The sequence below is a fragment of the Acomys russatus genome, chromosome 6, assembly GCF_903995435.1.
Source record: "Acomys russatus chromosome 6, mAcoRus1.1, whole genome shotgun sequence".
Lineage (NCBI taxonomy): Eukaryota > Metazoa > Chordata > Mammalia > Rodentia > Muridae > Acomys > Acomys russatus.
Window position 1 is genome coordinate 87,118,662 of NC_067142.1, and position 26,516 is coordinate 87,145,177.

A 26,516-nucleotide genomic window follows, 5' to 3' on the forward strand; every position below is an offset into this window, starting at 1 on the left:
TTGGGTGTCTCAGCCTCTGATTCTTTCCTACTGGCTGTTCCATTTGCCTCAGACATGGAGTCAGAGCTACTTCGTGGGAGCCAGGACATCATGCTGCGCTCGGCAGACCTGTCGGGGCTGGAGAAGCGCGTGGAGCAGATCCGCAGTTACATCAATGGGCGTGTGCTCTACTATGCCACCTGCAAGTGACCTTAAGGCGCAGCCTCACACACCCCCCCCCCATCCTACCTTGGAAGGGCATGCTGGGAAGGGGAGTATTTCCTGGACCTAGGGCATCTGGGACCATTGATAGTACAGTCTGGTCACCCTGCATAAGCTGCTGGGTACCTGACTATACTGATCACATTCAAAGTAGAGATGCTGCAGCTAAGGGAGCTGGGATGTGCAGTGTGCCCCCCACACCTACTCCCGCCCCCCACACCTACTCCTGCCCCCCCACACCTACTCCTGCCCCCCACACCTACTCCTGCCCCCCCACACCTACTCCCGTCCTCCACACCTATTCCCGCCCCCCACACCTACTCCTGCCCCCCCACACCTACTCCTGTCCCCCCACACCTACTCCTGCCCCCCCACACCTACTCCTGCCCCCCCCACACCTACTCCCACCCCCCATACCTACTCCTGCCCCCCACACCTACTCCTGCCCCCCCAACACCTACTCCTGCCCCCCCACACCTACTCCCACCCTCCACACCTACTCCCGCCCCCCATACCTACTCCTGCCCCCCCACACCTACTCCCACCCTCCACACCTACTCCTGCCCCCCACACCTACTCCTGCCCCCCCCACACCTACTCCCACCCTCCACACCTACTCCTGCCCCCCACACCTACTCCTGTCCCCCCACACCTACTCCTGCCCCTCCACACCTACTCCTGCCCCCCCACACCTACTCCCGCCCCCCACATCTACTCCCACCCCCATACCTACTCCCGCCCCCCATACCTACTCCTGCCCCCCCAACACCTACTCCTGCCCCCCCCCGCACCTACTCCTGCCCCCCCACACCTACTCCCACCCTCCACACCTACTCCCGCCCCTGACACCTACTCCTGCCCCCCCACACCTACTCCCACCCCCCACACCTACTCCTACCCCCCCCCACCTACTCCTACCCCCCCACACACCTACTCCTGCCCCCCATACCTACTCCTGATCCCCACTGTGGTAGAATCTGAGACCAATACAACAACTGGACAAAGAATGATGCATGAATTCAAAGCTCAATAAAAATCTTTGGACAGGAGCCCGGAGGCTCAAGAAGGAAACAATCTGACTCTGCGTTAAGTGGCCTTCATCACCCTTTCTGTGTCCTGGTGAGGTTCCTGTGGACTCGATCCTGTGGCTCAGGCAGATCTAGCTCCTCTGTCTCCAGGCAGGAGTCCATTGTTTCCTTCTCAGTGTCTGGGAGGGGCGACTCCTTAGGTGACAGTCCCCGGTCTATGACTGCCCAACATCTGGGACTGGTACTATACACCCAGAGGGTTTCAGCTTCAAGCCATGAGAGCCAGGCTTTTGAAGTTAGAGGCTCATAGATGTAGGCACTCAGGTTGGTGACTAGTTTTCTCTTGGTTTCAATTACTAACAGCCATGGCACTGGAGGCTGTTACACTCCTCAGCTTTCACAGCACCCATTCCCCTCAAGGCTTGGCAGCTCTTGGAACATACCCTGCCCCTCCCCCTCCCTTCTCTACAGGGTTTCTCTGTGTAGCCCTGGCTGTCCTAGACTCACTCTGTAGACCAGACCAGGCTGGCCTCGAACTCACAGAGATCTGCCTGCCTCTGCCTCCTGAGCGCTGGGATTACAAGCGTGCGCCACTATGCCGGGCTGCTCCTGGAACTCACTAGCCACCAGGACCCAAAGTTTCTTTAGTCTGTTTTCAGCTTCCTATCCACCTGCCCTTCACTGGTGCTTTCGCTCTCTGCTGCCTCTGCCCTCTTCCTCTCAGGAGGGCGGCCTCCCTTCCTGCTGCTGTCTTCCTGTTGGTGCATCTGCCACCATGCTACCTTCTCAGGCCACTCCGTGATCACAGGAGGCGGTCTCCAGGTTCTGAACAGTTGGTGTGTAGAGACGAAGGGAGGCAGAAAGGATGTCTGTCATTGCACGGTCCTCCACATTTGTGGAAGGACTGTGTCTTAGTCAGTGTTCTATTGCTGTGAAGAGTCACCATGACCAGGACAACTCTGATAAAGGAAAGCATTTGCTGGGTGCTGGTGACACACAACTTTAATCTCAGCACTAGAGAGGCAGAGGCAGGCCGACCTCTGCAAGTTGGAGGCCAGCCTGGTCTAGAGAGCTAGTTCCAGGACAGCCAAAACTACACAAAAAAAAAAGAAAGGAAAGAAAAGAAGGGAGGAAGGAAGGAAGGAAGGAAGGAGGAAGGCAGGCAGGCAAGCATGTAACTGGGGCTGGCTTACACTTTCAGAGTTTTAGTCCATTATCATGGTGGGTGGCATGGTGGCATGTAGACAGACATGGTAGCTGAGAGTTCTACATATAGATCTGAAAGCAGCTGGATGAGCGAGAGAGAGAGAGAGAGAGAGAGAGAGAGAGAGAGAGAGAGAGAGAGAGAGAGAGAGAGAGACACTGGACCTGGCTTAGGCTTTTGAACTTCAAAGCCCACTCCTGGCAACACATCCTCCAGCAAGGCAGGCCACACCTCCTAATCCTTTCAAATAGTGCCACATGCAAAGATGTGAGCCTATGGGGGCCATTCTTATTCCAGCCACCAGAGTGCTCTTGTAGTATTCACAGGTCCTTCTGCCAGGCCAAGTGCTCCTTCTGCCAGGCCAAGTGCTCCTTCTGCCAGGCCAAGTGCTCCTTCTCTGGCCCGGGTGACGGTGGCTTATGGGGCTCACTGAGGCTTGAGGTGGGAGGACATTTGTTGTAAGTAGTTTGAAGAGTGTTACCTGGAATGTTGCTGTCTGAAGCAGAGCTGTGCTTCAGCAACAAGCAGCTGGGCTGCAGTGTAGCTTCCTCATGGCATGCCTGTGCATGCCAGGGTGCAGTGAGGGCATCCACACAGCTGTTAGGGAGGAGCTGCTTGCCTGGCAGCCCTCTGTTCAAGGCAACTGGTTACCGAAGAGGAGTCCAACTACTACCAACTGGTGACTCAAATCTGTACCCATCCTTCTCTCTTCTCAGCATTTATTATTTAAAGAAAAATAAACATTAAAAGGGCTGCTCATGGCCGGGCGTGGTGGCGCACGCCTTTAATCCCAGCACTCGGGTTACAGAGGTGGGTGGATCGCTGTGAGTTCGAGGCCAGCCTGGTCTACTGAGTGAGTCCAGGACAGCCAAGGCTACACAGAGAAACCTTGTCTCGAAAAACAAACAAACAAATAGCTGTTCATAATAATGGCCTGTTCCTAATATTAACACTGTGTTGACAGAATTTAAAGTTCTGTTAACACCTCTTAGCCAAACACCCCTGGGAGAGAATTGGGTTATTTTACCTGTCCCAGAGGTAGGACAAAGGCTAGAAGCTGTTGCTTGAAACCGACTGTGTATGCTGGTATGGACTGTCACAAACATTTGTGTGCTAGCCATGGTCTAGGTGCTATGCTGGGCACTTCCTCCCCTCCCACTTTCCTCCCAAATCTTATTTCTTCTTTTCCTCCTTTTCCCTTTTTCTCTTCCTTCTTTGAGATAGGGTCTTACTATGTGTGTAGCAAAGGCTGGCTTTGAATTCACACCTCTCCTGCCTCAGGGGCCCAAGTGCTAAGACTACAGGTGCATGCCATCAGGCCTAGCTTAGCTTAACTTTTTGATCATTATTGATCACTTGTGTTGTTTTGAGCAGTGTGTCTGGTATGCCACCTGCACTGCCCATGGTGTCTGTGGCACTGTGATTGCACCAGACAGCTGAGGCAAACAAGGCACCATTCCCCAAGGTCTCGGTGTGGTGGGTGAGGCGGAGCTGCGCCTCATACTCATGTTCCACAGCAGCCACTGACATGGTAGGAGCCACAGCATTCATAGAACCTGCTCCAGGGCTTTGAGATGACTTGGGTGACTTATGTGTCCCGCACTTGGCCCCAGTATACATTGGCTGCACCAACCTCTGGCTGTGCAGATGGGCCCAGCTGTCCATGAGCTGCTTCCGACTTGAACAGAAGGAGTGACACCTCATAGAGAAAAATATGTCCGTTTTTATTTGAGCACAACACAGAGCATGAAGCTTGGGGGTGTGAGGGCAAACACACAGAGAGACAGACAGTGCACCTGATGTTCAGGGGAATGAAGGGAGCCAGAGGCAAGAGACCTGGCCAACGTGAAAATAGTTCCCCGAATCCTTACTTAGGGGTGCGTGAGGTGTGTGGCTGGGAGAAGTGCTCATAGTCCACAGTCTTGGCTTTCTCCACTCCACCATGGGGGTGGGGGTAGGGAATTGCTGTGAGGCAGAGGTGGGGGGTGGGGGGGGGGAGAGCGTTGACGTGTTCTGGGTCTCGGTGCAGTGGGAAGCTAATCCTGGAGAGAAGCATTGGAGTTGTGAGTGCTCCCAGGCCTCTGGGCAGCAGCCTGGCAGCCATGCGGATAGGCAGACCCTATGATGGTGAGTCCAGTCCAGCCGTGAGGCCAGAGAGGCAGGACTGAGTGTGCAGAGCAGGGAGTCTGAGTGAGACCCCATATGGCTTTGCTTGAAGAAAGTGGCACAGCCTGGCCAGCCCATAAAGCTTTTCACGACAGACAACACAGACCCAGATGTGCACCTACCTATGGATATAAGCCACTGGACATGGGACATATGGAACGGGATGGGCAGGCTGGGAGGACCTGAAGGCTGGGGTGACACTCATCCTGCCACTGGCCTCAGGGAACAGCCAGGCTTGGGGCGCCTCTGAACTTCGTGTGAGTGTGCGCCCCAGGCAGCAACAGCCCTGATACTTCAGCTCCGATGCCGCTCCGGCTAGCCCTGCTCCATTGCCCTCTGTTCTCCTCCTCAGGGCAGATGCCAGCTTAGAAAGACAGAGAAGAGCCAGGCAAGTCTCCTGAAAAGGGGAGCACTCGGTGACGGCAGGGCTTTCACCAGCCCCTCCTTTCACCCCAGGCCTAGGACTTCCCTTCCAGACATCAGATCCCATGTTCCCCACCTCAGGCCGCTAGCCCCAGATCTTACCTGAAAACTGCATGGGCTCCTGGGATCACATGATGAGACACACCCCAGTCTGCCCGGCCCGGCAGTGGGAGCTGCCACCGGCTTTCACTGGTGGCACCATGACTTCTGACTTGAAGTTCCTGGGAAGGAGACCGAGTAGAGGCCTTGAACTATTTGGGGCAAGAAGGAGAACAGGGGGTGCTTTTCACACCCGTGGCGTCTGCCCAGCCATTGTGAAGTTCTGATGGCACAGACCGTGCTGCAAAGACCTCCAGGGCTCCCTTCTTCCTTCCTGCCCCAGTCAGGGAAGCTCTGGTAACTCTAGAACCTAACACTTAGTACTTCTTAGTCACATCCCTGCCTTTTCCTTTTTTCAGTACTTGGGGCTGAATGTCCCCTGCATGTGAGGCAGGAACTCTCCTGGAGGGCTGAAACCCAGCCTGCCTCTCCATTAGACTCTATAAGACCCCAGGGAGGTTTTTTATAGATAAGTATCTTCCAGCCAGAGGTAAGACATGGTCAGCGACTGTTTCTCTGGCTGGTGGCTGGTTTCGCTTGCCTGGGCCTAGAGTGATGCCTAACAATGGGCCTGACCGTCGCATTCATGTCCTTCAGCAAGTTTTCCCAGCCCTCCTGGAGTGTGTGAGCAGGGTGAAGCTGACCACCCGGGACTACGTACTGTTTTTTGTTGGCCTTTCTGAAGAGGGTGGGCTCGGAGCAATAGGACGACTTCCCCTTGTTTCCAATATTTAGACAGCTGGAACAGCAGCCACAGGGCCCAGTGGCTAGGGGGCCCTGATGCATGGACACTAGGCTACTGCTGATTCGCAGAGAGCCGTTGACCAGGCAGTTGAGTGAGCGGCCACCAGGAGCTGAAGGCCGTGAGCTGTGCGGGCAGGGCAGTTGGGTCAGGGCAGGAAGGGGTGTGGTTGGGTCCAGGATGGGGGCCTCTGTGATGGTGCTGTCATGGGAGCCTGGTCTGGAGACTTCAGGGGCTGGGGACACAGGCGGCCTGTTCTCCACCTCTTGGCGGACACTGGTGCTGTGCAGGTTCATGTGTAGTTTCCTCATGTGATGCACCACTGCGGCTGCGTTGAAGGCTTGCTGAGGAGACAGGGGAGTGTCTGGCTCTGCTCTTGCAGAGGCTGCGGGGTTCCAGTTTTTTTCTCCCTGGGGCCCTCTGGAAGCCAGCCTGCCCACTTCCCAGTTCACAGGAAGCATAGGGCACTGCTGTTGCCCGAGGGAGGGATAACCTAGGAACCTGTCCACCAGCCCCACAGTCCAGCCTCCCAGGGCCCAGGACGGCATGCTCAGCTTCTGAGCACAGCTCACCCTCCACTTGCTCTTGGCAAAGTTCTTCTGGATCTGGAGGCTGACAGATGGGTAGATGTCCCGGTGCAGGGCCGTGTTCCCATCGATCCTAGCATGTGGGAGGGGATTTGGCTACCAGGTGGCCCTGGCTCCCAGCCAGAGGTTGGACAGGGCCCTGTGCATGCAGGGCCATGTTCAACTGACAGGATATCTCAGGAGAATGTTGACTCCAGCAGGAAAGGACTTCTACATCTCCCCGGGCAGGTCATAGAGGCTTATGCTTTGGCAAACCCAAACACATTTATGATAGTTTTGGCAAACTGTGGTCTTGGGGACTGGTCTGCCCATCACCTGCTTTTTGCAAGCAAAGGTTCACTGGGTGCAGCTATGAGCACACACGGGTGTTTTCCATGGCTGTTTACGTGTTCCTCGGGAATGCTGAGTGGGTGTCACTGATACCAAAGCCCAGCTGTCTATCAGCTGCTCCTTTACAGCTACATATAAGCCCTGGCTCCACAGGGCACCATGATCAGAAAAAATCTCTGTGGGGCGGTGCTCCACAAGACGGCCTTACGCCCTTGGTTCTTCTCCTTGGCCTCTTATTCACCTGTCTGAGTGTTCCTCAGACACATGACATGTACATGGCACTGGCACAACCACCAGAAGACCGTAAGAAACGAGAGGGATGGGGCCCTGCTCGCCAGGAGCCTCTATTCCAGCCGTGTGGTGTTTCATGCCATGGGCTGGAGAAATTCATGGCAAGCTGTGTAATTAAGAGGAGAAATGGGAGCTCTGTGTGGACTGAGAAGGCAGGGCTGAGTTCAGGCTTGGGATCTGGACCTAAAAGTGACATGGAAGTCAAGAGGAATGATCTTTTCACTGGCGGCCAGCAGTGTGGTAAGGAAAGCCGGCGGTGACAGGAGGGAAGGAGGGAAGGAGGAGGAGAGGTCCTGCTCCTGGGTCTGTCTGAGTCAGAGAAGGCTGGCTAGAAGTGTGGGCGCTGAAGGAAAACAAGCAGGGTCAGGTCAGGAAGTATCTGGAGAGGCAAGGACCCCGTGCCTGCTATGAGGATGGAAACATTGTAAGTTCTTGAGCAGGGGACAGGGAAATACACACACACACACACACACACACACACACACGTGCGCGCACTCACACGTGCACACAAGTGCACACACATGCACTCACACACGCACACACATGCACATACACATATGCACATGCGTGTACACACACGCACACACGCACACTATCTGCAGAACTAGGGGTTGCCTTAAAACCTCCTGGATGCTTGGCATGCCGCTAGCACTGAGCTATACCGTGGCACTGTGCCCCTCAGGACAGGGCGCCTATTTAGTAACTAGCTCTCAGCACGGTACGTTGTGGGACTGTGACATGCAGTCTGAAGACAGGAAGTGCTTTGCTTAGAAGAGCGCTGAGCTGGCCCCTGCCAGTCAAATTGGCCACCTGGGCCTGATGAACACCTGGCTCAGAAAAGTCTTTGATGTCTCAGGGCGGCTAGCTCCGGGGGTCCTGGGAGTTGGCTTGGTTTTGGTAACGGAGGACATAGAGCCCACCCCATTCCTTTCTTACCAGGGGTGTCTGAGGGCCTTCTCACAGGTGTACCGTGCATTTGGGTCCTTCTCCAGCAGATGGCAAATAAAGTCCTTGGCTGAGGGGAATATCAGAGACTCAAGTAAGGACCAGGTTCATGACGGACAGAAACTCACTTCCGTGGCTGGTGGGTGTCAGGGAATATGCGTCTTTAGCTAATCTTCCAAAGAGGCCATTGTAAGAGTCTTAAGGGAAGGAGAGAAAAAAAAATCCCAACCACCTAACAACCCAACATAAGCCACCAAGAAGAGAGATCTAGGCAGCCCCAACCACACGCAGAGGGGAACCCTGCCAGTCACATGACACCATTGCGCCTGCACTGCGTGTGCATGCATTTGCTGGGGAACACGTGGCCTAACATATGAGTGTTGGCTCCTTCCAGCTCTGACCTCCACCCACCAGGCCCCACAAGCGTGCATGATTCATTTTCCACATACAGCGTGTGTACCACCTTCTGTCACACACAGCGTGCACGCTGCCTTCTCCCACACAAGGGTCTGTTGTGTCCTCTTACCTAATCCCAGTCTGTGCCCTGCCTGTGTCCTTCTCTCTGCCTGCCTTCCTACTCTTGGCCTCTCATCTGACTCACACCCTGTCATCCTCACCCTCTCCCCAGACACTGCCCCTCCTTCCCTCCTTCTCCAGGAAAGCAAGGCCCGGAGCCCTAGCTTCAAATACTTCACTTGGCCTTTGAACCAGGCAAAGGCTTCTCTGCCTCCCTGGCAGCTTCTGTCTGAGCCCCAGGGCCTGTCGTCTCCATTAAGGTATTGCCTCTTGTAGCTTCTGCCTTGTCCTCCGTACTCACCTGACTCAGAAATGTCATCCCAGAACGGAGACTCAAACTCATAGTAGCCTTCTTTGATCTTCTCAAAAAGCTTTGATTCCGTTTCCTCGTAGAAAGGGGGATAGCCACACAGCCTGCAGGAAGCCGGGAGAGAGGGAGTCTGTGAGGTATTCCCTCCTCCTCCCTGGCCTGCCCCCTCTTTCTTCCAGCTTCCCGCTGCTGTGCACATCCAGTCAAGGAGGGTCTCAGAGCAGCAATGTGAGGCAGCCTGCTCCCATGGAGAGCACTCAGGAAGGACTCTTTGCAGGACGTCTTCCCAATGAGCCCTCACCCCACCCACTGGCTCTTGGTGTTCCCCACAAAGCACCCTTAAGAAGGAGGGGAAACATGACTAGGGGTTAAACTGCTTGGTGGAGTTCCTGAGGCAGGGTCTCAGGAAGCCTACTTGCTGTGTGGCTGAGGGTGACCTTGAACTTCCGCTTCTCCTGACTCCATCTCCTGAGCACTTGGCTTGCATATTGTGTTACCATACCCAGGTTGTTTTATTTTTATCTGTATGTTTATGTGTGTCTATGTGTCACCTGTGTGCAGGTATGTACAGAGGCCACATGAGGGATCAGATCCCCCTGGAGCTGGAGATACAGGCCTGGTGTAGGTCCTCTGGAAGAGGACCAAGTGCTCTTAACTGCTGAGTTCTCTCTCTAGCTCCCTCCCACCACTTGGTTTATAAGGTGCTGGGACTGAACTCAGGGCACTTCATGCATGCAAGGCAGGCACTCTACCAGCTGAGCCACACGCCCAGGCCCGGGCCCGGGCCTGGGGGACAGCTCAGGAGGATATTATTTAAGTAAATGGGCTACAGAAGAATTGAACAGAATCCATGCTAAGAGGCAAGTGGTTATTTCCCTAAGAACAAAGCTGGCTGCCATGGGGGAGGGGTGTGGGAGGGAAGTCCACCACGGGAAGGCTGGGAAAGGGGGTGCTGAGCTGAGTATGTGTGGAGGAGAGGAAATGACCCCAAGAACCTTCTAGTCCATGATGGTGCCTTCGGGTGGTGGGTGTCATTGCTTGGTGGGGAGGCTGACACACTTCAACCTACATGGTTCTTAGGCCTTGATCTTTCATTTTCTTGATGCTTCTACAGAGCGGCTAGAACTCATGTTTGCACAGAGGCTGAGAATGCAGTGGCTGGGAGCAGGGTAGCCTGCGGGGCTGAAGAGTGAGTGAGTGTGGGTTGGGGTTCCGTTCATGGCTTGATGAAGAAGCTCGTAAGAGGGCTGTGTGTGTGTGCGTGCGTGCGTGTGAGTGTGTATGGAGAGGAAGAGGTGCAAGCTGACCCTGGGACTTCTCAGGGAGTGCCCCAATGCCAGCTTCTACTCACAATATGTAGGTGATGACACCGATGGACCAGCAGTCCACAGCCTTACTGTAGGGCTTCTGTGCTAGCACCTCTGGAGCTGTAGGAAAGCAAGGGTAGGTAGACTCAGGGCGAGGGATGAGAGAGGAAGCCCAGGGGAGGAGCAGAGAACAGGAAAGGGATGGGAGGGGGGATAGAAGGGTAGGGTAGTGAATGGCTGTGAAACCGAAACAGTCCCCCAAAGGCAGGGACTGTCTCCCCAAGGAGACTAACTCTTCCTGAGAGGACAGTGTTGCTCCTCCGCTGATCCGGGAGTTCCTGTTAGCTGTTAGCCGTTTCTAACTCCATTTACAGGTCCCCAGCTTTGCCGCTGCCATCAGACTAAGCACTCTCTGAGAGCAACCCCTGTCTGTGCTCACATGGAGGGTCCTCTGGCCAAGGTTCCAGTCCTTGCCTTCAGAGCAGGGACCTACGTGGTGGCGTCTCTCTCCTCCCCTGCAGCATGAGCCCTGGGAGACAAAGGTTCCCTCCCATAGTCATCTCAGGAAGCTCCCAGAAGGTGGCTGAAACTTGCTCATCTATGCCTGGTGCCAGAGCTTGAGGGCTCAGTAAGGCCATGAGCTGTGCCTTCTTCTGATCGGGAGAGCGAGGCAGAGAGCTGCCTTCTGAGTGTACCTTAGTACTGGGCTTAGTACCCACAGAATTACCCATCTTTGGGTGAGTGACTAAATTTCCTGTAGGAGGAATTGAGCTCTTTCTGTAGGTCTAGCCTCTGCCTCCCACCTTCCCAAGCCCATCGGGTGATGGCCGGCTACACAGGGTGTTCTCTCTCCCTTCCTCCTCTCCGGTCCCCTGACTGCTGTCACTGAGTGCCTTGGCAGCTGCTTCTCTTTTCAGGAGTTCTGGCAGCGGAACGGACAGGCACAACGTCCAGCCTCTCCCATGCCCATGTGCTTCCTGGAGTTACTTGAGGGGCCCACACCCCTTGGGCTCAACCTCATCTTCTACGAGCTGGGGTTCTAGTGTAGGAGGAAAATATGGGGTGGGTGCTTCACCCCTCAGCTCTCTGCTAATGTCAGGGTTGTGATGGTGGAAGAGTATGCCTAGAGTCTGTTGTAAGGGTTCAGAGCATTCTCTGTAAAGAGCAGGATTAGGAAGGCAGATGATTGGCCAAGGGCTCTACCAGACAGTCCCTGAGGGTGAACACATCCACACACAGCTGCGAGTTCTATCACAGCTGTGCTGGCCAACTTAACCCAAGCTAGCGTTATGTAGGAACAGGGAACGGTTGAGGAGTTGTCTCCATCAGATTGGTGTGTGGGCAGCTTTGTGGGCCCTTTTCTCGATTTAGGATTGGTGTGAAATGAGGTGCCCAGCCTATTGTGGGTGGCTCCACACCTTGGCAAGCGGTGCTGGGTGGTGTAAGAAAGCAGGTTGAGCAAGCCACGGGGAGCAAGCCAGGGAGCAGCATTTTCTTCATGGCCTCTGCCTCAGCTCCTGTTCTAGTTTCCTTCTTGAGTCCCTGTCCTGATTTCCTTTCATGGTGGACTGTAAGACGTAAGACGAAACAAGGCCCTTCCTCTTTTGGGTATGGTGTTCACTACAGCAGCAGGAAGTAAGCTAGAACACTAGTGGTTAAACAGACCCACGGCCCCCGTCCATGACTCCTGGACTCACCCACATAGCCTGGGGTTCCACAAGCCGTGGACATGACTCCGTTCTGCTCCATCTTGGATAGACCGAAGTCAGTGATCATGATCTTGGAGTTCTCCTCAGGGGTGAGGTACAGCAGGTTTTCAGGCTGCCAAAGGAGAAGATACATAGCATAGGACAGAACGATCTGAGCAGTGTGCTGCTCTTCCTGATGCGGGGTTTCCTAGGAAGCTAAGCCCTGGGCTCCCAACTCAGAGGCCACACCCACTTCCCTATTCCTTCCCACCTCCCTCCTCTGTCCTCCTTGTGCCCTTGCTATTGTATCCTAGAACTCTGCATCTTGCTTATTATGGTCTTGGCTTTGCTCACGCCGCCTTACTCCCAGCTCCCCTAGATGGCATTTTGAGGGACCAAACCCTTGGCCACTCATCTCCTATCTCCCAAAGCCTGCTGTGGCTCAGACCCTTAGTGCTTGCGGAGCTTGAGTCTGAGTTTTGACACCTTGGTGGGGGCTCATGAAAAGGCTAAGGTGGAGCTGAACAGCGATCTACACTCAGCAGAAGGAATCTTAGGGCAGAAGCAGCCCTGTGGGTCCAACCAGGCCAACACGCCCAGCTGAGGGTTCTACTTCTCAGGCTTTCTGCAGCGCCATGAAGGTCCCCCAGCACTCCTGCCTTGTCACCTTCAGGTCTCTGTGCACGATGCCGTTCTCATGGAGGTATTTCACTGCAGACAACACCTGCTGGATGACCAGGCTGGCATCCTTCTCTGTGTAGACACCGCGCTCTAGGATCCGGTCAAAAAGCTCCCCTCCAGAAACACTGTGGGCACAAGAATCTGATTCCATATCACGTCAAAGGCCACACACGTCCCTGTAGTCATGGGCTGTAAGCACAGGCAAGCACCCTGAAATGGGATGTGAGGGTGCAGGGAGGCACACCCCTGCCTCAGAACACTCATTCTGGGTGTCTGAGATGGTGTCACTAGGGGTCATTTAGTTAAGGCTTTGATTGATCTATTTCTGGAAACCCCTATTATAATTCAAATGGCACTGGTTAGAGCAGCTGGGAAAGCTAGGAATTCCTTCCTATGGATACTTTCCTTGAGAACTTTGTTCTTTATAGGGAATTGGGACCGTCTACCTGGGGTTTCTACTCTCACAATCACTCTGTCCTACGTTAGTATATTTACTATCGTTAAAGTGGTGCCAGAGAAAGGTCCTGGTGGTTTACATTATGCCTGGCATTTTACTATTCAGTGGCGGCATGCTGGTGAAGTCCCAGAAGACCTTATAGACAGCAAACAGCATGAACGGGCTCTTGCCTGCTCATAGGAACTACCCTAACAACAACTGCTAGCCTGTGCTGGCACGAACCAACTCAGCAGTCAGCCCGGTGTGACCCTGCGGCCCAGCACCAGACGCACACTGACCCAGAAGGGCAGCATCTCAGAGCCACTGAAGATAGCTCTTTATCTAGTAGCTATTCTCCCCCACCCTCCCCTCCCGCCCTCGGTGGGGCGCGCGTCTCCACTTACAGCTGCATGACCAGGTAGTAGTGGGTGATGCTCTCATAGATGTCCTCCAGGGTCACAATGTTTTCATGCTTGATCCTGGGAAAAGGAAAGAATCCTGTGATGGGCACAGGGCTCTAGGTGGTCCAAACAGAGCGAGCAGACTCAGAGTCAAAGTTTCCCTCAGCCCGTTTGGATGCTACGCGTAAGGACTGGGTTTCAGAGAAGCCCTGCTGAGAATGAAGGACCCCACTCTGCGTGTGGGCAGCATTTTCCCACTGGCTCGGTGGTGGCGGTGGGGCGGTCCAGACTGAATAAACAGGACTGGGCTGAGTACCAGCCTTCATCTCTCGGCTCCTGACTGTGGATGCCCGGTGCCCAGCTGCCTCATGCTCCCCCACTTCCTTTCCACGGTGGACCAGATCCTTCAAACTGTGAGTCAAAACAAACCCTTCCTTTTAAATGTTATTTTGTCAGGTATTTTATCCTAGTAACAAGAAAAGTAATTAATATAGCAACCATAGAAAAAGTGTCGAGATATGAAAAAAAGGCAGCTTCTAATTTCCTATGGAATGCCTCAGATGAGTGAATGATTCTCTGTCAAGACATTTGTCCCTAAAGGATGTATAGCAAGTGTTCATCTATCTATCTATCTATCTATCTATCTATCTATCTATCTATCTATCATTATCATCTATTTTTATGTTATATCTATCTCCCAATCATCTATTTATCTCTCTAATTATTCTTTGCATTGTGGTTCTTGGTTTTCTCCCTCACCCCTCCCTCCCTCCCCCTCCCTCCCTTCCTCCCTCCCCCCTCCTTCCCTTCCCCCTTCCTCCCCTCCTTCCTTTTTGCAAGGTGTTACTATGTAGCTCAGGCCCAGGCTAGTCTGGAACTCACCATGTACACCAGGCTGGCCTTGAACTTGTGCTGACCCTCCTCCCTCTGTCTCCCAAGTGCTAAGCTCATTTTGCACCATGCCCAGCAACATTTTTTTAAAAAATAACTCTCTTTTTTAAAAAAGATACTTATGTGTGTATGTGTACTCATGTGTTTATACATTCATGCATGTGTGCCTGCATGTATTTGTGTTCAGCACATGCCTGCAGATGGCTGCAGAGGCCAGCGGGTGTTGGAGTCCCTGGAGCTGGAGTTACAGATGCTTCTGAGTCATCTGATTTAGGGGCTTGAAACTGAGCGTGGGTCCTTTGCAGTATTGTACTTTTAACTGATGAGCCATCTTTCCAGCCTTCCAGAAACACATTTTGGATTGTTACTGGTGGGGGCTATGGCTGCCACTGGCACCTACAAGGTGGAGGTGCAGAGACCTGAAAACAGCCCACAATGCACAGGCCGTCCTCGCCCACAGGCTGCTGTGCAGTGCTGCCCTAGAGGTAAGCAGAAGAGTCCCAGCAGGGGAGGGGCAAGACTAACCCCTGAGGCCTGGGCAGGGAGGAAGATTGCTTCCAGGAGAGGCTGATAGTGAGTGAAATGGGCCTAGGGTTCCACCTGGCTCCAGCTTTCTCAAGTCCTCACTTCTATTATTTGGTTAGTTGGTTTTGGGCTGCAAAGAAAAACAGGGACAGCCCCGTGAGTAAGATGTGCAGTGCATGAGCCTGCTGACTTGAGTTTGCTTCCTGGAACCCATGGGAAGGGCCTCAGACCTCCTGCCGCACGTGTGCTCACACATTGTGTACACATGCACACACAACAACAACAACAATAAATACATTGCAAAACTTTAAAAATATTTTAAAAAAGAAAATGCTTGGTATAGTACTTGGGGAAGGGTACAGGCAGTGGTAGCCTATACAATTTAAGGTATCTTTAAACCCCAGAGCTGGTACCATGCTTCCTAGAAGGGCTCCATCACCCTCAGACACTGGTGATGCTCACATTTCTTCCTGATTATCCGTGCACCAACCTGAGATGTGCTGCATCTTGAGGCTGTTAATACAGGGCGGTGAGGAAGACCACCAGGCTCTTCCAGGTGGAGAGAAGTACACATCTACAGTCCACGTGTTCCTTCCAGCCAGTTTCTTCCCGTTCCCTTGAAGTCTATGTTTTTGTCCTTTATTCTGAGCAATAGCATCACCTTCTAGCTAGCAGGGACCTGGCTTAGTCTCAGGGTCACCTTAAACGCCCTGCTCTTCTTTGCTCTTGTTGGTTCATCCGAATGGGGGCCGTTTCTTTCCTTGAGACGTCTTCCTGTCTTTGCCGACTCCTGCCGCTCCTGTTTCTTACCCTGTCTGTGTAAAAGGCTGTGAGGGTTTTATAACGGTCTCCCACCCTCTAGCCTAGCCGTCTCAACCTGCCTTCCTGCACACCTCAGGCGTGTGATCATTAGTCCGACGGCTCTGCTTCCTTACTTGAAGTCCATCAGTTCTCCTTGCTCAGAGAAGAGAGCCAGCGTCCTTGATCCTGCCATAAAGGATCCTCTGCAAACCCTGCTCCAGCCGGCACACATTCTGTTCTCGCTACCTGTCCTCGACGACGCTACCCACACAAAGCTGCGGGGCTTCTAGGACATACTCACCCCTTACGCTTCCACGCTTCTGCACCAAAGTTTGCCAGGCTCTTGAATTTCCTTTCTGTGCTGCGCTGCCTCCTTCTTGCTCACGAAATTCTACTCATTCATCAAAGTCTTTCTTCTTTGAGAACATATCTGACAATTCACATTCATCAGACACCTGGGCCAGCAAAACGAGTCCGTTGCCTCCACAGAGGACTTCCTGCTGGGTTGCAGCCAGCCAGGTGGTTCTGGGCACTTCTCTCCGGCTGAGCAATGCCCGCCTCAGCGAATGGTTCTGATCGGGTGTCACCCGGCACACATCGTAGGCGTCCCACAGGCTCACCGAAGCCCCACTGTGAACACTGGTGGTCTGTGCGTGCAGCCTCCCCCTCAGCTTCCAGGCTGCCCGTGGGTTTGCTCTGGATCCATCCAAGGCTAATTCTCGAGTCTCCTGCTGTCTCCTCAGTTACCTTAATGATTCCTCCTGCCGTTGGCCATCAGGTGGCTTTTGATTCTCTGAGCTAATCACTCTCTGGCCGACATGTATGAACTAGGGAATTCACTAGCCAGTTTGCTGGGAAAACAGTTCGCCTGCCTGAGCTTAGCTGGCTGACTAACCCTACACAGCAATTCAAGGGGCACAAAGCCTGCAGGTGTGCACAGCTCTGTTTGTTGTCAAGGTAATTTGGAAAGGGCCGGTCAGGATCTCACAGCTGCCCCCGCCCCAACCCCCCAGCTGATGCCCACTCACCTCTTCAACACAGCAATCTCATTCTCCAGGCTGCTGTCCCGGAAGGCTGGTGACTTCTTGATGCACTTCAGGGCAAAAAGTTTCCCAGTCACCCTCTGCTTCACCAGGAACACCTCTGAGAAAGCTCCTCTGTAGGGAAGAGGCCAAGACAGAAAATGTAGCTCTGATGGAAGAGAGCATGCAGGAAGCCAAGGGGAATGCAGAAGAGGACTGTGTGGCTGACAGCAGTGTCCACGGTCACTGTGGACTCAGATGACTGGGATATGCCCGTGGCCTGACACACCAGTGTGCTCTTTCCCCTGTCAATCACATGGGACAGACTTGGGGACCAGGCGGCTACTTTCTCCTCTGTAATCCCCACACACTCTGAGCAGTGGACATTTCTCTACATGGTAACCCCCATCACGGCTTGACAGAGACAATTCACTTCCCATCGGTGTGGTGCAGTGTGGCCAGCAGTGGTTGCAGGAGAAAAGAGAGACTCCTGCCTCAGTTTAATTAGCTTTTCTTTGTGAATCATCTGATTCAATTCGATGGGGCCTTACTATTTTCAGATTGCTCTCAAATTCCTGGGGTCATGCCACCCTCTTGCCTCAGCTTCCCAAATAGCAGGGACTGCTGGTGACTACCCTGATTGTGTCCCCAGAAGACGAGGACAGGCTACTCTCTCCGCCATCTGTGGATTCTGGGGCGCGATGGATGGGAGCCAGCAGGATTTGACACGGATCAGGGAAGAAGGTCCCTGGAGATGAGCCACCAGAACTCAGGTAAGCTGGGGCTGGGAGCTGGGACTCCAGGGGTCGCGTTGGAGTCTTAGCTTCTGAGGTGAATGCTGCGCCAGTTGTAGCTGTGCTGTGCTGTGCTGCTGGGGAGTGAGGACAGGCAAGAAATCTGGGCGTGCCCCGGACAGATGCATTTTTTTTTTTCTCCTGCTGTGTTTGAGTCTCTGACAGCTGAATCTGGAAGTGTGGAACTAAAGGAGACAGAGACAGCTGGGCAGCGCAACACTAACAATTGGATGCTGTAAGAGGGAGGCTTTACTTGAGGTCATCCCACCTTTCCTTTATGCCTAACCCACTTTAAAAGTGCAGGGCCTCAGATGGCTCTTCAGTCCCTCCAGCTGTGCACAATGCTGAGGTGGCAGGCCTCCCCGAGTGCCACAAGAGAAGGCATACTTGCCTCTGGAACATCTTCCTGAAGACAGTGCAGCATCAGCCCTTGTCGACATGGGCTTCCTGCTCCTACCTCTTTTTAGTTTAAGGCAGCTTAGCAAATAATCTCTGATTCACTTGTGAGCTTGTCTCTCCCTTGCCACCCGCCACTTTCCAGCCACACCCATGTGGGCAAGGCCCTTGAAGGAAGGCCAGGGCTCTGACAACCAGCATTGACACTGCGTCCCCCCTGTGCGTGCAGAGCCGGAGGACAGCTCCCTGTGTGGAGACAGTCTGAGTCTCCTCTCCATGGAGCCTACTGCCTGCCTGTCTGCAGAAAGTGTGGGCATCTGTCACTGTCTGAGGTCACAGCCCCCTGGCCAGGGCAGGGTGAAGTGACACTTTTGCAGCAATGGCTAGAAATCTTGCTAGAGGGAGCAGCCTGTGGACTCCTCGCTTGCCAAGGTCCAATTATTCCTGGCTCATTAGCTGACCAGCTGGGGCTCTGAAGAGGCAAAGACTGGTGGCTGGAGTTACTGGCTGGTCTACGTCAGAGCCTGTGACCTCCTGGGGACAGGCAGGGTTGAGTGGTGAGTGTGCCCCAGACATGTGGTCTCACATGGAGCCAGCCAGCCGTGTGATTGCTGTTCAGGGGAGGCCCAGACACCACCGGCTCCAGTGATTGCAAAGCACTGGAACAGGAGAGGCGGGGTGAGTGGGGGCTGGTAGGCGTGAGGAACCCACCTCTCTCTCTGGACCACAGAAGCCCCTTCTCATGTCAGGCTGGCTTGGTCACATGACAAAGCAAACCAGGAAGCCGAATGGGAGGCGCAGGAAAGATGTTTCAGAGACACTAGACATGGGGAAGTGCTCCCCTATTCGTTCCTTCTGTGACCAGGCCAAGGATCCTCAAGTTGCCACAGATCCAGGAATATGTTCGGGGCCACTGGATACAGAATCTGGGGGTATGGGGTGGCGTCTCCTGAGGGATCCAATGTATTAAAGTGACAGCTACCTTTCCTGCTCCTGGAACCCCAGGGCCATAAAAGTCGATCCAAGTCTCATATCGCAGTTGAGAGAGTCCCAGGGGCCAACCCCATGGCCGCCCGCCCAGCCCCCAGGACTTACGATCCCAGCACTTCCATGAAGATGAAGGTTTTCCTGATGTTGGTGGTCTGTTTCTTCCAGGAGCTGCAGTCCTCCTCCTCCTTTCGCCCCATCCCCTCCAGAGTTGAAGCTGCCTGGGAAGCTTCGTGGGAGGGAGGGAGGGAGGGGGGAGGGAAGGAGGGAGGGAGGGAGGGAGGGAGGGAAGGAAGACAAGGTCTGATCAGAGCGCTTCTCAAATAACACAGAACAGGTTGCAAAAGAGTCTTAAGCACCCAGATCATGACGTAATGGCCAGAAGGAAGGACTGGCAGCCGAACCTGGAAAAACGGCAAAAATAAGACCGTTCTCCCACGTGCTTCCTAAAATTGCTAGAGCAAATTCCCCGAATGACTGCTCTGTGTCTGCTTGCTAGATGCAACAGGGTGTAGATCGAGGGTGGAACCCGGGCAGCGATCTGTGCGTTAGGCAGTCAGTCCATTAGTGAAGGTGCACAGCATACAGACTGACACGGCACACCTAGCTCTTGGGCTTCTGAGCTGAGCCCAGGAAGCTCCTGTGCTTATTCAGACTCCCGAGTCAGCCTGGCTCCTTCTTACCACAGCTCTGCCTCCTTCCCCTGTCCTAACTCCTACCTGCAGCGGCTTCTATGTAGAAGCAGTGTTTCCCCTGCCTCCCCCACAGCGTGCACAAGGAGCTGGTAGGTTTGTGCTAGCAGTTGAATTGAAGCATGTCCTCACGTTGCATCCACGCTCCGGGGCTGCACATATTGATGCCTATGTTCCAAGGGCTGAAAGTGTGATGGTGGACGAGCTGGACCATGGCCCTCTTTCCTCCTTCCTGAGGCAGCCAGGCAAAGGAAGCAGGCAATGAGCCAGCCAGCAAACGCCCATGTAGGTGGCCAAGCGACAAGGGACTTGTAGACAGTGGGGACAAAAGGGTGCCCTCAGCTAAGGCCAATGGAGGCACTGTTAGCAGGTCGGGTTGATGCTCAGACTTGAAGCTAGCAAAGGAGTCAAACAAAGGGATACTGCACGGAACTGCTTCCCTAGAGAAAAGACCAGGAAGCCAGGACAGCAGCACGCAAAGCTACCAAGTATCTGAGAGTGACAGTGAAGACACTGGTTCTGCCAACGCCCTAACCCTGAACCTGACAGGGAACTGGGAGAATATGTCTAGGGGTTACTCCTTGTAGGCAGTGGTGCTGATCCCACTTTAAGTCCCTGAGGCCTTTTAGAAGGCCGTGGAGCTAGTGCAGCCAGTAAAGTGCTTATCTTGCAAATACGAGGGCCTGTGTTTGATCTCTAGGAAAAGCTGGGTGGGCTAGCGCATGCTTGTAACCCCAGCACTGCGGAGGTGGGGACAGGTCCGTCAACTCGGCTCATGGCTGGGACAGCTTACTCTACTCAGTGAATTCTAGGTCTCAAACAAAACCAACTCAACCAAACTAACCAACCAAACCAAACCAAACCAAACCAACCAACCAAACCAAACCAAACCAAACCAACCAACCAAACCAAACCAACTCAACCAAACCAACCAACCAACCAACCAAACCAAACCAAACCAAATCAACTCAACCAAACCAACCAACCAAACCAAACCAAACCAAACCAACCAAACCAAACCAAACCAACCAAACCAACCAACCAAACCAACCAAATGACCAAACAATGGAAGTATCTGAGGAATGACAGCTGAGGTTGTTCTCTGGCCTTTAACCACGTGCACACTCATGTGTACTCACACATATGCACACAATGCTGTGCTTCTGCAACTCTGCCGGGTGAAAATCACAGGTTGGGACCTGGGTTCGACCCTTCTCCCTGCTCATCACTCTATATTCATGTGTTGGACCATGTGGGGCAGGTGCCCTGAGCATGATGAGGAGGGTGTCAGCGTTGCTCGATGCCATTTGCACATTATCAATTCCAAATCTCTCAGGATCCTTGGTGTGGGGGGGGGAGAGAGGGATGCCCGGACCCCTCCTATCAAGCAGCCAGATGAGGGAGGGGAAGTTTTTTACTTGAGCTTATTCCACAAGAGTGTGTCAATTTTGGGGCTGGACTACCTAGTCTCTGGGGACAGTTTCCTATTGGGTAACACCATATGGGTGGGCAGTCTTGAAGAAGGCAGGACCCAGGGGTGCATGTCCAAAGGCACGCAATAGACAAGATTGGTTTGCATGCCCTCCCCTTTCGCTTCTCCCCTCCACAGAACAACAGGTCTGCAGCTCGGTCTGGTTGAGAGCCTGGGCACTGAGACCTGAGACGTGCACATCACTCCCCCTGCAGGAGCGCTGGGAAATGACTGCCCGCTCTGCTGGAGGCTCCCAGGTCTCATTAGCTGATCTGTGCTCAATGTTCCTTCCTTCCCATTGCTCCTAAATAGCTTTAAAAACATAGCATTCTTAGCTGAGGCGAAGCCATAGAAAAACATCTTTGCCGCCCACCACTCCTCCCATACACCGAGTCCTAACAACTTAGCTTTATTCTGTGTGGAGCACTCAAAGGCCCAGATCAGGGGTTGAACTCCCACAATCTACATTGTCACCACGCAGGCCCACGTGGCTTGGTCACAGGTGGGTAGGGAAGGGGCTGCCCACACCCCCACCTGGGCCATGCCGATGTCTACTGCAGCCTTCCCCGCCTCTTCGCCCGACTTCAGCAGCCCAGGTTCTTTCAGAAGGGATAATTCAGACACCTTGAGCTCCAATATTAGTTGCTTCGCTTCCAAGGCGCTGTGCCTCACACGATTCCCCAGAAGAGCGGCCATTGGGTTTTAGAGCTCTGAAGATTTTTCCCACAGAGCCCTCTGAGGCTGAGGACCAATTTCACTTCCATGGAGGCCTTTAGTCGGCACCGCCTATGTTGGCACATGTGTCTGGTTCATGGCCTTCACTGGTCAACAGAGTAAGATTGTTGTGAGGGCTCTATTCCTCAGACTCCTGGCAAAGAGCATGGCTGTCCATAAAAGATCATCTCTGGATCATAGAGGAAGCACTTCCATTCAGTGAGCGTTTATTAAGTACCTCCTGTATGCCCAGTACTGAAGACAGATGTTTCTATGACACAAGCCAAGCCCTGCAAACACCTGCAGTCTAGTTGGGAAGAGTGAGTGAAACTAGTGCAGCTGTGTCTTCGTGACTAGACAGGTGAGGCGCTGGGCGATGTGCCTCCAGGATAAACACTCTCAGGATGCACCCCATCACTGAGGCTGCTCGACCCAGCCTGAGCCTTGGAGACTGGTCACCCATGGCTTGCTTCAGATAGGAGATAAAGATGGTGTGAAGGGGGGCGTGGGAGCACCCTTTGCACTGTCTGAGCCTGTGCAGATGGTGACACCCCAGCTGAGGCCCTCCACGTGAAGTCCCGTCTGAAACACAGCGGGAGCGAGGCGGAATGGCAACAGGAAGCCAGATCGCCTTGTTTTGTGTCACTGCCCTGGCATCCGACGTAGACTAACGGGATCTGAGCCCAGTATCTGGTCAGCAGAACCTGTCTGAGACACTCTGCCCAAGCCAGGCCACTTCTGCCCCCAGCTCCCTCTCCTGCAATGTACTTGTCACTCTGAAGCCACCCTGTTTCAGGTAATCCTCCCCCACAGGGATGAAGACAGTTTTGCTGTTGTAGCTTTGGTCTGGTCTTCCTGGCCTCTTGAGGGGGGGGGGGTGCGGGGAAACACTTCTTCCCAGAGGACAGGCAGGACAAGTACAGCCCTGGCATGTGTGAGCCATCCCATGCTTCCGGGACGGGTGTCTGACCCGTGTTGGCATTCAGCCTGCCTATTGATGAGATTCTGCTGAGAGATGCTTGGGCCATGAGCCCCAGCAGGCAGACGTCCCTCCACCCCACGCACACAACTCAGCGATGGCATGGTGCCTCTAAGGGCGAGGACAGGGACAGAGAATCTTTCAAGTGACATCTCTGTGGTTCCAAATGCAGAGATAGTGCCTCTCAGTTCTACCCCACAGGGGAGACGCTGGTGGGATTTTAGCACTCCTGCCTGGGGCTTCTCAGCAAGGAGGTGCAGCTCTAGCTATCACTGATCCCAGATGAATCAGGGTACCCCAAGACTTGCTTTTCTCTTTTGGTGCTGGGGGTCCAGGCCATCCAGAACCTCCCACACTAAGCAAGCGCTCTACCCCGGAACTCTGCCCCCAGCCATCCTATGACTTCTTTGTCCTCCTCTCCCAAGATTGCTGGAGGCATGGCATTGTGGGCCTGGAGGGGCTGAGAGGGAGGTTATCAGTTGTGGCATCTTTAATAAGAATGTGTGTCCTGCCTTCAAGCAGGGGCACACAGAGTCACAGAGCCACACATACATCAGACTATACTGGTCCAGAGCGTGAAAACTGGGGGGCTCTCCTGACCTGGAACCACAGTTTCCTCAATGCTGGCCTGAACCAGACTCAGAACTGCCCTCTGGAACCTGGAGTCTGGATTGAGAGCACACTGAAAGCTCCCGCTGTGGCTTGGCACCTCGAGGCTGTGCAGCGCGCGGCAGCTCACGATACCCTCCGAGTGTTGACCTTTGTCCTTAGTGAGAGATGCTGTCTGAGCTAGGTGAGGCCCTGAAGTCTGTTCTGTGTGTCTGAGAGAAGCTCCCCATAAATAGATGGTTTGCCGTGCTGAGGCTGCCTGCAGAGTCTCACTCCACGTCAGCCCCTGAAAGGCCCTGGGACTACTACAGACACGTGCTTACTGCAGCCTACCCCCACAGTCCCCACATGGCCTTGATGAAATGATTTGATAATACCCATTAGCAGCAGAGACCGGAGTCTGCTCAGAGCATGCACTGGCTCACGCAGTCCAGGTTTTCTCTAATATGGCTGTTAGAAGAAATTCCCAGCTAGCCACTGTTGTCCACCGCAGTCTTGCCCTTCTTGTGGTGCCACAGGCATATGGTGACACCTGTGCAGCTGGCTCAAATTGTGTACAGCTCACAGGTTGCAACCCAGTGGCTCGTCAGCAGGCAGGACCCCAGAGCCTCCTGCTGGGAGCGACACATAGGCTCATTCCTGTTACCGGCTCCATGTGCCGATTGCTGCTCACAAAACAGCTGAAGGAGGGATGCAGTTGCCCTGTGCTTTATTTTAGACGAAAACCCACATTTCCATGTTTAAGCTCAACTGAATCATCCAACAGCTTGACGAGTTGCCTTAAGGTTAGGCGTGCACGTCTCCGCCCAGAAGCAGGAGCCCTCTCCACGGCTGCCCTGGTGGCTGAGAGGTTAGGACACAGGTGGCAGCCAGGAGAGCAGGGTAGCTGAGAAATTATAACCACAGTGGCAGCCTCAGCCTTCCTCATCGGCAGAATAGGGATAGCTATCTTCAATCTATTACTCAGTGCTCCCGGGAGGTCGCATGCATCAAAGGGCGTGTGCGTCTTCTCCAGAGCCACGTAGCATGCCTACAGTGTGGTGCATGAGCCAAACACCGAACACGAGAGAAGATGGGGCAGTAGGTGGTGGTTCACATCCCAGTAGGGGTGGGCATTTACTATGGGCATGGGAGACGTGGAGCTGCTGCCCATGGGCCGTCAGTGCTCTGCTAGGCCTCTCATGATGTGAGCTACATTTCCCTGAGGTTCTGGGAAGTGCTAGAAGACAGACCACTTTCCTATAGCATGGGCCCACGTGCAAACTCCACACTTCCCATGGTCTTCAACTGAAAAACTAGGCATCTCTCAACAGGGAGGAAAACAAGCCTGGTTATGTTTCTCCACATGCCATGTGCTGCTGTGCTGAGGAGTTAATGTCCATCATCTGTGTGTCTTTGTGTCACACCTTGATGGCCATGATGCCTAACACTCATGCATGAGGTGGCTCCTCTGTGCAGGCCTGGGACTCACTGCTAGTAATTGCCACCATCAGGCTAGGGCTCTCAGAAGGGGACAGCAAGGGTTTATTGGAGAAGTGCAGAGGACAGACAGGCTGCATCAGACTGCTCGGAGTTTCTAACCTTCTGGAGGGGGAGGGGGGACACTCAGGCTGTGCAGCCCCACCCCCTCTGCTACTTTCTGGCTGGCAGCTGCTTTGCCCTCGCTGCTCCTGCCTTGCCATGGGCCTCACCACTGACCATGGCAGCGCGTGCCTGCGGTTGTAGCAGCAGCCACAGCCTTCCTCAGACTTCACTGCTCCTCCTCCTCCTCCCATTCATGCGGCATCTCATTCACTTCCCTGGCTCTGGCAGGCTGCAGCTGTGCCCTCCGCCGTCACTCGTCACACTCACACGCACTTGGTGGGGCAATTTATTTCTGGCTGGGTGTGCGTGTGTATGGGCGAGAGGGAACGGAGAGGCAGAGTCCTCCTCTTAGACAGGGAGCATTTTATTTTTTATTTTTTCTTCTTCTGGCTAGAATTGTCCCCAGGCCTTGTAGAATAATCAGGCAAGGACTGAGCCCCCTGGACCAGCCTGAGCAATGCTGGGCACTTTGCAGACATGATCCCTGCTGCAGAGTCCCTGACACCTCATGTCATTTTATAGCCGAGATACTGATGGATAACAGTGTTCAGGGGAAAGTGCCCTGAATCAAACAGATAGCCAGCCATGTTGGGCTGGAAGCCCGGCTCTGAGGCTTTCAGTGCCCTTGTCGCTGTACACAGGACCTGTTGCCTCTTTTCTGGAGGTGGCCGATGGGATGCTACTCATCCTCATCCTTCCTCCTTATGATGCTGTCATTGTTGCACGGCACCTGACTTATCCCAGGGAGACGCATGGCTTCAGTGATAGGAAAAGGGCTGAGTCCCCTCTGGTGCTCAGATTCACTCTTTGCTGAAGCCTGGAACCATGTCTGTTGCCTAAGCTGCTCCTGGCTCCAGCTTAAACCCTCACTTCCTCAGACCTCAGGCTTTCCCCAAAGAGTTTCTCATCTTTCTAAACAGGACTCTTACACACACACACACACACACACACACACACACCACGGCAACACAAAAAGGACTGGGATTCAAATGCTACCAAGACACAGGGGATGCCAGCCGCAGCTGGCTTTACAGCAGCAATCACCTTATGCCCCTAAGAACCAGTGGCCCCGGCTATATACTAAGTGGGGGACCGGACTGTCCAGCCCATCGCTGGATGAACCAAAAGCCCACTGTCAGATGTAAAGCGCAGCAGCGGCAGCTATTACCGAGCACTCTGGTCTGTTTCAGATGTGGCCCTCATTTTTGGACCTGGTCTAGCTCAGGTCTACAGGAATGAAGGCCCCATCCTGCCTGTGGCCTGGGATCTGGGGCAGAGTCTCTCCTTACCGGAGACGGAGCCTGCTTGACACTCTTGACCCGACTCAGAGATTTTCCTCATGATCAGTTGTCTGTTTCCAGAGCAGGAGGCTGGCCAGGCTCACACTGCAGCCACCTCCACTAGTCTCAGGGTTAATGTTGTGCGTCAAAGTTACGTGGAGAGAAGGGGCTAGGGTGTAGAGCGGGTAGGTGGTGAGTGCAAACCTACTCTGAGCGCCCCACAGAGCCACACTGGGCAAGTTTAAAGCAGACCAAGCCCAGGGCAAGGGAAAGGGGAAGGGGCCCAGCTTATGACTGACAGCTTTAGCTTGTGTCAGTTTCCTGCATTTTAATGCAGCAGCCTTGGTCCTGGGGTGGGAAGCTGAGCCCTGCCGGGACCCTGCGCCGAGCTTGAGGAGAGTAAAGAACAGACTATT

The 26,516-nt window shown here is 53.9% G+C and overlaps 2 protein-coding genes across 2 annotated transcripts in view; one reads left to right on the forward strand and one right to left on the reverse strand.

Annotated features, from left to right (window-relative positions):
- Positions 1–219, forward strand: part of Lamb3 (laminin subunit beta 3) — a 42,836-nt gene extending 42,617 nt beyond the window's left edge. Inside the window, exon 23 of the mRNA XM_051148169.1 lies at positions 53–219. Within this exon, the coding sequence (XP_051004126.1) occupies positions 53–189 (137 nt within the window). The 3' untranslated portion in view covers positions 190–219. The remainder of the gene's footprint in view (positions 1–52) is intronic.
- A 4,626-nt stretch (positions 220–4,845) lies between these two features.
- Positions 4,846–26,516, reverse strand: Camk1g (calcium/calmodulin dependent protein kinase IG). The gene is made up of 13 exons (XM_051148170.1): positions 26,110–26,516; positions 18,880–19,000; positions 16,601–16,729; positions 13,359–13,433; positions 12,505–12,643; positions 11,847–11,970; positions 10,194–10,269; positions 8,834–8,946; positions 8,008–8,086; positions 6,436–6,523; positions 5,783–6,207; positions 5,125–5,243; positions 4,846–4,996 (listed from the first exon to the last, which is right to left on the reverse strand). The coding sequence occupies exons 1-12, from the start codon at positions 26,159–26,161 to the stop codon at positions 5,150–5,152; spliced, it is 1,515 nt and encodes a 504-aa protein (XP_051004127.1). The 5' UTR covers positions 26,162–26,516; the 3' UTR covers positions 4,846–4,996; positions 5,125–5,149.